The sequence below is a fragment of the Capra hircus genome, chromosome 2 (genome assembly GCF_001704415.2).
Source record: "Capra hircus breed San Clemente chromosome 2, ASM170441v1, whole genome shotgun sequence".
NCBI classification, from domain to species: domain Eukaryota; kingdom Metazoa; phylum Chordata; class Mammalia; order Artiodactyla; family Bovidae; genus Capra; species Capra hircus.
Window position 1 is genome coordinate 44476699 of NC_030809.1, and position 13022 is coordinate 44489720.

The window sequence follows — 13022 nt, forward strand, 5'->3', positions numbered from 1 at the left end:
TAAACCCCTTCTGTTTCATCTCCTTTGACGTTGCTTTCCCAGTTTTATCCTATAAATGATGTCTTCTAAGTGACAACTGATGACTAATATGACCCTTCTTGTGCCTAGCAATCCTGTTTTGAAGCATAGCTGAACTTAGCAGAACTCTAAATTTAACTATAGTCAATGATTGGGTCATCAATAAAGTCTAAGAATGATATATTCAAATTCAATGAAAGGTACAGCTTTAAGGGCAGAATCTTTTTGTTTGGTTGGGGGGAGAACAGCTTAACTGATATATCATTAACATAGATGTAATTTACTCTAAGGGAACAATTCAACAGCTTTCAGTATATTTAGAGCTGTGCAGCCATCACAACAAACAATTTTAGAACATTTCATCACTCCAAAAGGAAATCCTGTATCTAACAGCAGTCACTCTCCATTCACCCTCCCTCCAGCCCTGGGCAATTACTGATCTACTTTCTGTCTCCAAGGATTGTTTTTTTTTAGCCATGTTATGTAAATCATATATAACATATGGTATCTTGTGCCTGGCTTATGTCATTCAACATACTACTGCTTTTATCCATGTTTCATCCATGTTGTAGCATATATCAATCTTTCATTCCTTCTCGTAACTCACAGCTAAATAATATTCCACACTATGGGTATACCACATTTCATTTATTCCTTTACCAGTTCATGGGCATTTGGGTAATTTAATATTTGGACTATTACAAATAAAGCTGTTAAGGCCATTTGTGTGCAAGTGTTTGCATAAACATGTGTGTTCGATAATCTTGGGTCTATACCTAGGACTGGAATTGCTGGGTCATGGGTAGTACTATGTTTAATGTTTTGAAGAACTGCCAGACTGTTTTGATCAGAGGCTGCATCATCTTAAATTTCCACTGGCAGTACATGATTGTTCCAATTTCTCAACATGCTCATCAACAGTAGGTATTATCTATCTTTTTATTACAGCCATCTTTGTGAGTGTACAGAGGTATCTCAGTTTGGTTTTGATTTGAGTTTCCCTGATAACCAATGATGATGATCAACTTTTCATGTGTTTATTAGACATCTGCAATCTTCTTTGGAGAAATGTCCATTTAGATCTTTTGTTCTGTTTTTAATTGAGTCATTTGTTTTTACTGTTGCATTGCAAGGATTTTTTTTATATATTCTAGATACAAGTCCTTTATCAGATCTATAATTTGCAAATATTTTCTCCAACTGAACTGGTTGTCTTTTTACTCTCTTGATGATGTCCTCTGAAGCACAAACAGAATCTATTTTTGAAGCCTTATTAAAAAAATCATTTAAAAGCTGTAAAATCACTAAAAGCTGAAGAGGCCCAGGTTTACTTTCCTGGAAGGAAAATTACCTGATTTCATGGCAAACATAACATTTGGAGATATGTAGTGATCTAAGCCTCTCCTTGAAAGACAAGGCTCAGTGAACTAAAACAGGAATAAGGAACCCAGGCTAATTTTGAGAGATAAACGTTACATGGAAAGAGAGCAGAACAGGCAATGTTTACATAGTTTCTGATTGGTCAGAAAAGTCAAAGGATAATGTTAAAGAATAAGGCAACAGAGAGTCAAAATGAGAGTAAGTAGAGAGGCACCTGGAGGATACGCTGGGGAATGGAGGATTCTTGAAGAAGTTTCTTTCTTTAGGATAAATAAGAAAATGTGAAACTTAGGTAAGGTATAATACAGACAGGTGATACAATAATACAGTGGCATCGCAGACCTGTTTGAGCTGCTACTAATAATGTAAGGGCCCTCATTCCTCTCTATTTTTATTCCTATTGATCAATATTTTTAGGAGGACTTCAGAGGCACTGGTTAGACATCTCTGGTAGAGGTTTTGGATCAAGGTCTAAATCAGTTCTAAGTCTGAATCTCTGGTAGATTCCTAAACCCAGCTGACAATAACAAAAGTACACTGGATAACAATAAAGTGGAATTTGCCTTAAAAGTTATTTGTGTAAGTCAGTTTGAGTGACCCATTCTCAAATTAGTTTGGCTACTTTTATCTAGGGGCTATTATATGAATTAAAACCTAAAAAGAGGAGAATAAAAAAGGTAAGGTCCTGTTATAATAGTATATGAAAGTGAAAGTGTTAGTCGCTTAATTGTGCTTGACTTCCTGTGATCCCATGAACTGTAGCCCACCAGGCTCCTCTGTCCATGGAATTCTCCAGGCAAGAACACTGAAGTGGGTAGCCATCATCTCCTGCATTGTAGACAATCTGAACTACCAGGAAACCCTTAACAGTACATGACATGAAGGCAAAGAGTTTTCAACACTATCATATAGTCTTAAGAAAACAGCTTATTTACCCGAAACATACCTTCCACTCTGAAGCTGGATGTGGAGAGTGGTGAATGGTTCTGTACGAATAAGATAGTGCATAACTCCAGCAGAATTTGAATAGTGAGTACCATAATGAAATTTATCAATAGTTCCCATAGGATCCTCAAAATTTTCATATCTAAAAACAGAAACTAAAGTGTCATAATCACAAGAGCAAAATTAATTTAGGACAGATGCTTGTATTGTATTGCTGAAAACAGTTTATTAAGAGGCTATGTATTCATATCATCACATCACATTAATAAATGAAATTACTAATACTTTCTGAACAATAAAGGAGCACTAATAGTGGAGTTTGGAATACTTTTGTATTATGCAATAATTATTTTCACTACAGATAGATTAGAAATCACAGAGAACCAAAAATAAAGAAATTTAAAATCAATTACAATTGTACTTTCCAGAGATAATATATAATAACATTCTGGCAAATATTTGTCAATTATGAATTAATATATATTTTAATATAAAATACATTTTAATATAAAACTGTTACACCTAGTATATTGGCCACAACTTATTTTTTCATCTAACAATTTTCTACTAATATCTTACAAAATAAATAAGTGACTCACTTTGCTGCACAGCAGAAACTAACACTGTAAATCAACTACACTTCAAGAAAAAATTTTTACAAAATCTTAGAATATATAACAATTTAACTATTTATTTATAGATAGTTAGGTTATTTCTATTTTTCTGCTATTGTAAGAATGTGATAATTAGACATCATAGTATGGCCAAGGTAATAGAAAAAAATACAGACGGTCAGTCAAGAATTGTGAAAATGAATGTCTAATAGTTCAAAGGTAGAAGAAGGAAATAGATGTTTATAGCACAAGGAACCCTATTCAATATTCTGTGATAAACTATATGAGAAAAAATCTGAATAAGAATGAATGTATGTATGTATTACTGAATCACGTTGTTGTACACCTGAAACTAACACAACACTGTAAATCAACTCTACTCCAATAAAATTAAATTTAAAAAAGTAGACAGTGGAATAGAAAGAGGGCCTAAGTCAGGTTACTAGCAAAGGGCATATATATAATAACTCTTCAAGCACTATCACTAATAATGTAATTGTTCTGAATGGTGACATCTGAGTTAGTGGGCATAAAATCTAAATAAGAATGAACAGTTTTTTGGAAGCAATACACACTAAAATTTTAAACCAAAATACTAATCAATTTGTCAAGCTAAGGTCAATTTCCTTTTTACATAGAAATCATTAATATTCAGGAGAATAAAGAGACTTTTTAGGCCAAAGTCATTTGTACCTATGCAGAAAAATATACTATTGAGACATAAATTAAATTGTATCTTCCATTATCTACAAAATAAGTTAACCTATATGAAATATATTTCCTATGGAACAGTGTTAATAGTTTGAATAACAGCAGTGAGGTAATATACATACAACAAAATTCCATTAGTAAATGAAATATTAAATACTGCAAAAAGGTCTTATGGAAGATTTGCAAATAAAAAGGAAAAAAAATAACGTACTATCAACTCTCAAAAAAATCTACAACTAAGTTTTTATTTGCAAAACCTTTTGTCTTTATTCCTGGAAGTTATCCATAAGTTCACATGGAGAAAAAGGAAAATTAAAATTATTCTTTTACTTGTCAGCCACTTGGTTTGAATTAAAAAAAATTATGAGACATTTACAGGATGATCATAAATATATACAACTATAAATATTTTCTTTCCTTTCAAATGTTACTTTCTAAATTTTCTTATATTTCACTGTTTTTTATTCACATTATTACTGAAAAGATTAGCATTATTAATTTGGTATCTACCAAAATAGTACATCAGATGTAAATGCTAGATTAGTAGGTTATTAAGTCTAAAATACCTAGGGATAAAGAATTCCACCTTTGCACACATACTTTTTATCTTTCAATTGGATAGATAATTGTTTCTCAATGTTGTTTTAGTTTCTGCTGTACGACGAAGTGAATCAGCTATACATATACACATCCCCTCTCTGCTGAGCCTCCCTCCCCTCCAACCCTCCATCCCACTGCTCTAGGTCATCACAGAGCACAGAGCTGGGCTCCCTGTGCTATAGAGCAGCTTCCCACTAGCTAGCTATGCTACACAAGGTTCTGTTTACATGTCAGTGCCACGCTCTCAATTAATCCCACACTCTGCGACCCCAACCCCACCCCACATCCTCCCCACCGGTGTCCACAAGTCGGTTCTCTATGTCTGCATCTCTATTCCTGCCCTGCGAACAGGCTCATCTGTACCACCTTTCTAGATTTCATATGTATTAATATATGATATTTGTTTTTCTTTTTATGACTTCACTCTCTTATTACAGGGAGAAAAGAAATTCTAAACAACATTAATTTAAATTTGATAACGAAGGGACACAGACTATAGTCAAGATATTTGAAAGACAACTGATAACATTTTCAAGAAAACTTAGTGAAGGAATTATCAGACTCTACTTAGCAAAAGTAGTTGTGCATTTTTTAAAAAGTAACACTTGGTTAGCCATAGGCGAAATCAATACAGATTCAAACTGCTATGGGTATATCTATCAAAGCAGATGAAAGGCACTTACTTTTCTCTCATGGCTTTGGCATTTTTATCATTAACTACCCCAATTGGTTTGGATAGATCTCGAAATACAGATGGGTTATTAAGATCCAACTCTTCTGAAGTATAATCTTGTAAAATCCAGGGGAACTAAAAGAGCCACAATTTACAATTTAGACATTCTTTCCAAGGGATGCTACCAGCTCCATAACTAATATCAAACACTTTTCTAAAGACAAAAAGGGACAGTGTTCACTTTTTCCCTGTTGCAAATGTTTATTCATCTTTAGCTTGATAACCAGAAGCATTATCTCCTATAATTCCATTGAAATATTCTCAATGAAGTGAAAGAAAAAAGACTTTCATTTTTAAAATGCCCTTCATACTTATATACTTCTTGAAAATAGCAGGGTAAGAAATAAATAGAAAGGCAAAAATAGTTTTTACATCTTTTTAAAAATAAAAACTAGATATAAGCCACTTATATGTTTGTATGTAATAAAATTGAAAGGGAAGTGTATATTTACAGGATTTTTATAAAACTCACCACAGGATACTGTGCCAGGTCATTATAGGTTCGTCCTGCCATTGTATTTAACTGAATGAGGTAGTCAAAATTTGATATCTCTCTGTTTACCCATTTCTAGATAGCACAGAAAAAATAAAAATTAGTCTACATCTCTTAGAAATCAATAACTATTACTGATAGTACTAAATAATCTTGCATCCACTATATCATCTTTCTGGTAAAAGAAGTTAAGTTTTTAAAAAAAGATTTAACAGGGAGAAAAATCAACATACTTCTCCTAAGTTCACTTCCTTTTAAAAACTGGTCTTCAGAAAAGGAAAAAAAAGTTCTCACACTGCAGTCTAAAAGATCTCCTATAATAATTAAGTTTTTCCTTTAGTTAAAAAAATATTTTATTTGAATATAAATGTTTAATGCTAGAAGGACTGGCCAAATTTTAAATTTGTCATTAACTGAAATCTTCCTAAGTATAAATATTAAAATATCAGTATCTCAATGTACTTAAATGATCTACAAATTTTAAATAACATTATATTATTATATCTCTGCTCAGAAAAATTCCTTTATACAGTAAAGCTAGGTGGGATTTTGCTATAACAGATAAAGAACTTTCTGAAGAAAGCCATAATCATTATTTTTTTATCAAATTGTATATTTAGTCTACTAGTTACTCTACAGTGTGAGTATACTCAAACATTTTTTTTTGAAGACAGATTAACATACACCTTAAAGATTACTGTGTGCCTTAAACAAAAGACATGTAGAAATGGTGAGAAATGAATCTATCTATATAGAAAGTACAATAATATTTATGTGCCAAATTGAGGAATCAGTACTTTAATGAATAAAGTTTATACCACAGAAAGCAGGGAATGTACTTTTAAATAAAGCTTATTCCATAAACAATAGGAAGAAATTGCTGATGGCTTTTGAACAAGGGCAACATTTAAAGATTAAGATGAACACATATGTAGGAGGAAGGAGAGAGCCAGGAGGCAGAGAACCTAATTAGGAGACTACTAACACCACCAGAGAGCAAAAAACAAGAGCCTTTCCTTGGCTTTTGACAGTGCAAATTCAAGAGATGTTGGCATTATATGAGGATAAAATGCGTGGAAGCATTAGTCCGTTTTGACAGATAGAAAGATAGGAGAAACTTTCCTCTGCCTGTATTCCAAGGTGTATCGTATTTTTTCATTTTTTCTTGTGCATAGATTTTTATTATTAAGAAAAGTTCCACATTATTTTTTTTTAAAGAACATTATAATGAAAGCAGTTGTAAGATATGCCCATGAACTGAACGATATGGGAGCTGGAGGACAGGGTACTCTTATGTGTGAGGGAAACAGAAAGATTCAAAGACAATTCAAAAGATCAACCTGAATGGAACAGCAGTTGTATGATCGAAATAAAATAGTCAGAAGGAAGATTTACTTGTAGGCAAAAGTCTAAGATACAAAATTAACACCAAACAGTGACTTAAAATTTCCTACCTGTGTCAGTCCTGATGCTTTGAACAACTCCTGGGGTGATCTGGTTCCATAACTATTTGGAGAATGAAGCGACAACAGTCTGCTATATACTTTGTTCCTAACCTATTAAAAAACAGTACTTTACGGGTTAAAAACAGAATAAGACAAAACAGGATTATGGCTTTATTAACAGATTTATTGAGATATAATTCCCATACCATAAATTCACCCTTTTAAAGTATACAATTCAGTGAGGTTTTTCTCTTTTTAAAAAAAAAATATTTACAGAGTTGTACAACTATTCACATCATCTAACTCTGGGACATTTATGTCATCCTCAAAAGAAACTACATACTTTTGAGCCCTCACTCCCCAATTTCCCTCTCGTCCTCTGACAACCACTAAACTTTGTCACTATGGATTGGCCTAATCTGAACATTTCACTTAAACAGAAGATTACGGTTTTAACTTCTTTATTTTACTAGGCTTAGCAAACTTATGACACATTTTTTTTAGAATGTCACAGTATATTAATAGAGCAATCATCACACATTTTATCAGAAAACTAGCTCACTTCCAGTTCAAATCTAGTTCTGTCATTTACTAAGCATCTGGACAAACCAATTAATTTACTGAGTCTCATTTGTGTGTTCAATATAATAATCTCTTACCCTTTACAGTTTTGTGGATTGTTCAGGGCTATGCAAACGTAAAGAAATGAAATTAATCTTTGAACTTCAGCTTCCTCATCTATAAAAAAAGGGATGGAATTTTCCATATCTAATCTGAAGATTGTTATGAAGATTAGGTACCACATATAAATATGCTCTAAAGACTATATACAAGACACTTCCCTGGTGGTGTTAGTGGCTAAGACTCTGAGCTCCCAGTGTAGAGGGCCCGGATTCAATCCCCAGTAAGGAAACAAGATTCCACATGCCACAACTAAGAGATCACATGCTGCAACTAAGATCTGGTGCAGCCAAAAGAAAAAAAAAAAAAAAAAAAAAAACACTACATACAGCAGGAGTGTGCTTAGTTTAATTACATAAAATAGCTTTCTAAAAAACACATACATTGTATTTTCCTATGGGTGAATATTTATTTTTAATAGTGAAAAATTACCCTTTTGTAAAAATATAAAAATGTTCCTCAAAGTTCTGAATCAAATCATTTATAAATATACCTGGATCTCAAACGAATAGAAAGTTAGTTATTGACTCTGCTAATCCAGGTCCTTGGAAGAAGTTATTGACTCTGCTAATTGCTTGCTCCTTGGAAGAAAAGTTATGACCAACCTAGACAGCATATTGAAAAGTAGAGACATTACTTTGCCAACAAAGGTTCATCTAGTCAAAGCTATGGTTTTTCCAATATTTACATATGGGTGTGAGAATTCGACTATAAAGAAAGCTGAGCGCCAAAGAATTGATGCTCTTGAACTGTGGTGTTGGAGAAGACCCTTGAGAGTCCCTTGGACAGCAAGGAGATCCAACCAGACAATCCTAAAGGAAATCAGTCCTGAATATTGCTGAAGCTGAAACTCCAATACTTTGGCTACCTGATGTGAAGAACCGACACATTGGAATAGACCCTGATGCTGGGGAAAAATGAAGGCAGGAGGAAAAGGGGACAACAGAGGATGTGATGGCTGGATGGCATCACTGACTCAATGAACATGAGTTTGAGTAAACTCTGGAAGTTGGTGATAGACAGGGAGGCCTGGTGTGCTGCAGTCCATGGGGTTGCAAAGAGTTGGACACGACTGAGCGACTGAACTGAACTGAACTGAATCCAGGTAATCTGAGAAGCAAATGCTAAGACAGAATTGAACATGAAGGATTTTATTAGGAGAGATACCAGAGAAAGAAAATGGAGAGAAAGCTAGGCAAGGTAAAAGAAAGCTATCAAACTGCGATGCAAGTCGGGCCTCAAGTATACGCCAAAGAGAAGGAAGGTTGAGAGCAAGTAATGTGCCAAAGGTTACACTGCTAGTGGTGGAATGGTTTTAGATCCAGGGAACCTGAGTTCAGTGGCAATCTCTTAATTGCTTATACTATTTATGAATTTACGCTATTCCTAGAAGAACTACATGCTCCATTATTTTTTTTTCTGATTACACATACTCCATTATTGTTGAATTCAACCCAATCTAATTTCATAAATCCAATTATATCATATATATACACACCATAGTATTTCACAATGTGAGACATCTATTTGCTGACACTCAAAACTCTACTCAATTCTTTATATATCTGTATATAAAATATCCTCCAAACACTCAAACATAAATTCCAACAAAAATTCATATGCTGCTTAGTCCCAAAGTATGTATCTTTCTTCTCTAATATTCTGACTCAGCGCAAGAGCAGAGTGTAAAGTTTCATTACAGCTTACTAGTTGGAAAATTATTTCAAGCTAACAGTCTAGGAGAAAGGTAGCCTTTTACAAACCTCTTTTTTGAAATTGAGAAAGTAGTTGGATTGGTCAACATGAAAAATCTCAAGGGCTGACCTCCTTAAGTTGTACCGTCGTAGGTGAATCTCTCGAACTTGAGAGTGAGGCCACTTGAAATCAAAGCCTACTCCTGAAAACAAAAAGAAATCTTGTGACTGTGGACCACATAAAGTTACATATGCTATGCAGAAAATAATCTCCTTTTCCTGACAAGAATAGCATTTAGGGAAAAAGAATTCAACCTCTGTATGATAAAAACCATCTGTTAAATGTATTGCATTTAAAACTATTTTAAAATTCTATAGCTTTTTCTACTTCCTTTCCATTGGAATAGAGAATAACTCTGAATATTGTATCTTAGAAACATTTTCACTTTTCTCTTTCTATTAGCAGCTGAGATTTAAATATCTTTTTATTTTCAGATAAAGGATTAGGTGAAAAGCCTATAGGAACAAGAGTACATATAAATAAAATATTGCATTTATAACTTAAATTTATAGCAATCCCCACTAGGTAAACCTTTTAAAAAAAGATTGATAATAAAAAAGAAGCATTCCCCTCAGTACATTGTTGAATAATGAATTTAAACCCACACTGACTTTCCATTTCTCCTTTTACATGAGAGACTACAATTTTACAGGCCCATCTTATTGTTTTCTTCTCATTAATGATTGATAAACTGGATACTTAACTATTGAACAACAGAAATTATTCCCCCAGAACTCCTCACCATCTTCTTTTTCAATGCTGCCATCATAGAAGTAAATGTGTTGAGTAGTGATTTCTAATCTGCCAGGAATTACATCAATTATTGTAATGAGTTCACAGTCTTCTGATAACACCAATTTTTCTTTTTGATTTTGTTCTTCTTTCTCATCACTGAAGGGAAAAAACAAACAAAAAAGATCCAACAATGTATTCTGGGTAAATGGAAAAGAACATCATATTCAAATTCAAATCTCATTTCTGTGAAATCACTATCCAAGAAAGGGTACTTGAATTTTCTACAAAAAACATTCCACTGCATATTTCACCAACCTAACAGGTAATACTGCAATCCTTAAAGCTAAGCTCAAAAAAAACTAAGAATGTTTTCCTAAATAGTCAAATTCTAAAGTTCACAGTGATGAAATTGAGAAATAAGTAACTTAAGGCAGTACATAGTCTGTTGCTTATTTTATTCTATGAAAGAAGGAGTTTTGGCTTTTCATTTGAAAATGAATGAGACTGACATCCATTGAATTCACTAGTCATTGAAGAAAGAAAATAAAACCCCATTAAAAGGCTGACCAAAAAAATCTACCCAAATCAAAGAGCTCCCTAGACAAACACGTCTACTCAGTTTGCTAAAAATAATTAAGGAAATATTTTAAAATCATTAAAATTATATAAAGAACCGCCAACAAAAGATATTATTGAAACTGGTCAGTTTGTAATATTAAAACAATTTCAGAAGAAATATTTGCCATATGTTGTTTATAACCTAAACAAAGTGATGCTCACAATAAATTATAAACTTGAGACTTAGCTACTCATTCTTAGCTGAATGTGAGGCTTTACAATCATAGTAAAAGTCAGGGCAGATGTGTAAATCACCAGATTTGAATGAATTCCCTAAACCACTTACAGATCCACGGGCAAAGAGTGGTAGTATTACTGATCAAGGAGTTTAACACAAGTACAAACTAATTACTGGCTGACCACTAAGCTATGCTGATCCAGAGGCAACCCCCAACAAGCAGAGTTTTAAAAATAAAACAAAACAAAAACCCAGTAAGTACAGACATCAATGGCATTCACTACAGGTAAAACAGACTCCACAGACTTAATCTACCAAAGTCATTAGACAAACAAAAATACAATAACAACAACCAAAAACAAGGGAGAGATCAGAAACCAAAGTGGATATAATTTTTTTTTAATGTATGGGTTTCACAAAGATTATGAGACATAGCAAGAAACAGGAAACTATGGACCATGAACTCAAAAGAAGTTAAAAAGAAACTATTTCAGGGAGGACCTCAGAAGTTCAGCTTAGACAAAGACATCAAGGCAGCTATCATAAAAATACATGAAAAGAACTAAAGAAAACCACGTTTAAAGAACCAAAGTGCATTATGGCAAAAATGTCTATTCATAGATTACAATAAAGAGATAGTAATTATACATATATTTATAAAAAGGAACCAAATGAGAAATTCTGAAATTGAAAAATATCATAACTAAATGAAAAATTCACCAGAAAGACTCAACAGTATATCTGCAGGAGAAAGAAGCAGAGCTCTTGAAGATAGATCTAAAAGAAACTGTCCAATCTGAAGAATACAAAGAAAAAAAGAATCAAGCAGAATGAAAGAACCTCAGAGGGTTCTATCATGCAAAACAACATAAGTGCAAACGGAGACCTAGAAGGAGAGAATAGAGAAAAAGGCCAAGATACATTTGAAAAAACAATGGTAGCAACTTCTCAAATATGAAAGAATTTAATCTACACATCCAAGAAGCTCAGTAAACTCGAAGTAGGACAAACATGAAGATATCCATACCTGGACAGAAAGTCAAGGTAATAAAAGCTAAGGACAAAAAGAATAACTTTAAAGCATCACAATACAGTATATAAATTGTCAACCAAGAATTAATTCTATAACCAGCAAAATTACTCTTCAAAGAGAAAGCAACTCAGACAACTAGAATCACATGCAAAAGAATTAACAGATACCTACATCATACCACATACAAAAATTAACACAAAATGGATCAAAGACATAACATAAGAGATAAAATGTAAAACTCTTAGGAAAAAAATACATAAAAGGAAAGTCATCAAAATTAAAAATATCAACAAAAAAGCGAAAAACCCAATTTAATGGAAAGAACATTTTGTAAATCCTATATTTAATAAAGGACTTGTTGCTAAACTATACAAAGAACACTTATACCTCAGTAACAACAACAACAAAAAACCTCAGTAACAAAAAGACAACCCAATTAAAAAGTACGAAAAAGATCTTCATAAACATTTCTCCAAAAAAGACATATAAATGGCCAACATATGAAAAGATGCTCAGCATCACTAGTCATTAGGGAACTGCAAATTAAAACCACTAGATACCACCTTCTGAAAGTGAAGTTGCTCAGCTGTGTCCAACTCTTTGAGACCCCATGGACTATAGCCTGTCATACTCCTCTGTACATGGGATTTCCCAAGCAAGAATACTGGAGTGGGTTGCCATTTCCTTCTCCAGGGGATCTTCTTGACCCAGAGATCAAAGCCGGGTCTCCTGCATTGCAAGCACTTTACCGTCTGAGCCAGGGAAGCCCACCACCTTCTAGAATGATATAATAAATTTTACAAAGACAACAGAAAGGGTTTCCCCGGGTGGCTCAGTGGTAAAGAATCTGCCTGCTAATGCAGAAGATATGTGTTCAGTTTCTGACCCAGGAAGATCCCACATGCTGCAGAGCATTAAGACCATGTGCCACAACTACTGAGCCTGTGGTACGGAGCCTGGGAACTGCAACCGAGTCCGCATGCCACAACTACTGAAGCTCTCGTGCTCTACAGCCCATGCTCTGCAATAAAAGAAGCCACTGCAAAGAGAAGCCTGTGCACCACTACTAGAAAGCAGCCCCCA

General features: G+C 33.7%; 1 protein-coding gene across 6 annotated transcripts in view; it reads right to left on the bottom strand.

The window, feature by feature from the left end:
- NBEAL1 (neurobeachin like 1) overlaps nt 1–13022 on the bottom strand; it is a 151346-nt gene that overhangs the window by 31438 nt on the left and 106886 nt on the right. For all 6 annotated transcript variants that reach the window (XM_018060685.1, XM_005676389.3, XM_018060689.1 and 3 more), the window contains 6 exons: nt 10118–10266; nt 9384–9517; nt 6949–7050; nt 5474–5569; nt 4952–5076; nt 2345–2485 (listed from right to left, as the gene is read on the bottom strand). In XM_018060685.1, the coding sequence (XP_017916174.1) occupies nt 2345–2485; nt 4952–5076; nt 5474–5569; nt 6949–7050; nt 9384–9517; nt 10118–10266 (747 nt within the window). The remainder of the gene's footprint in view (nt 1–2344; nt 2486–4951; nt 5077–5473; nt 5570–6948; nt 7051–9383; nt 9518–10117; nt 10267–13022) is intronic.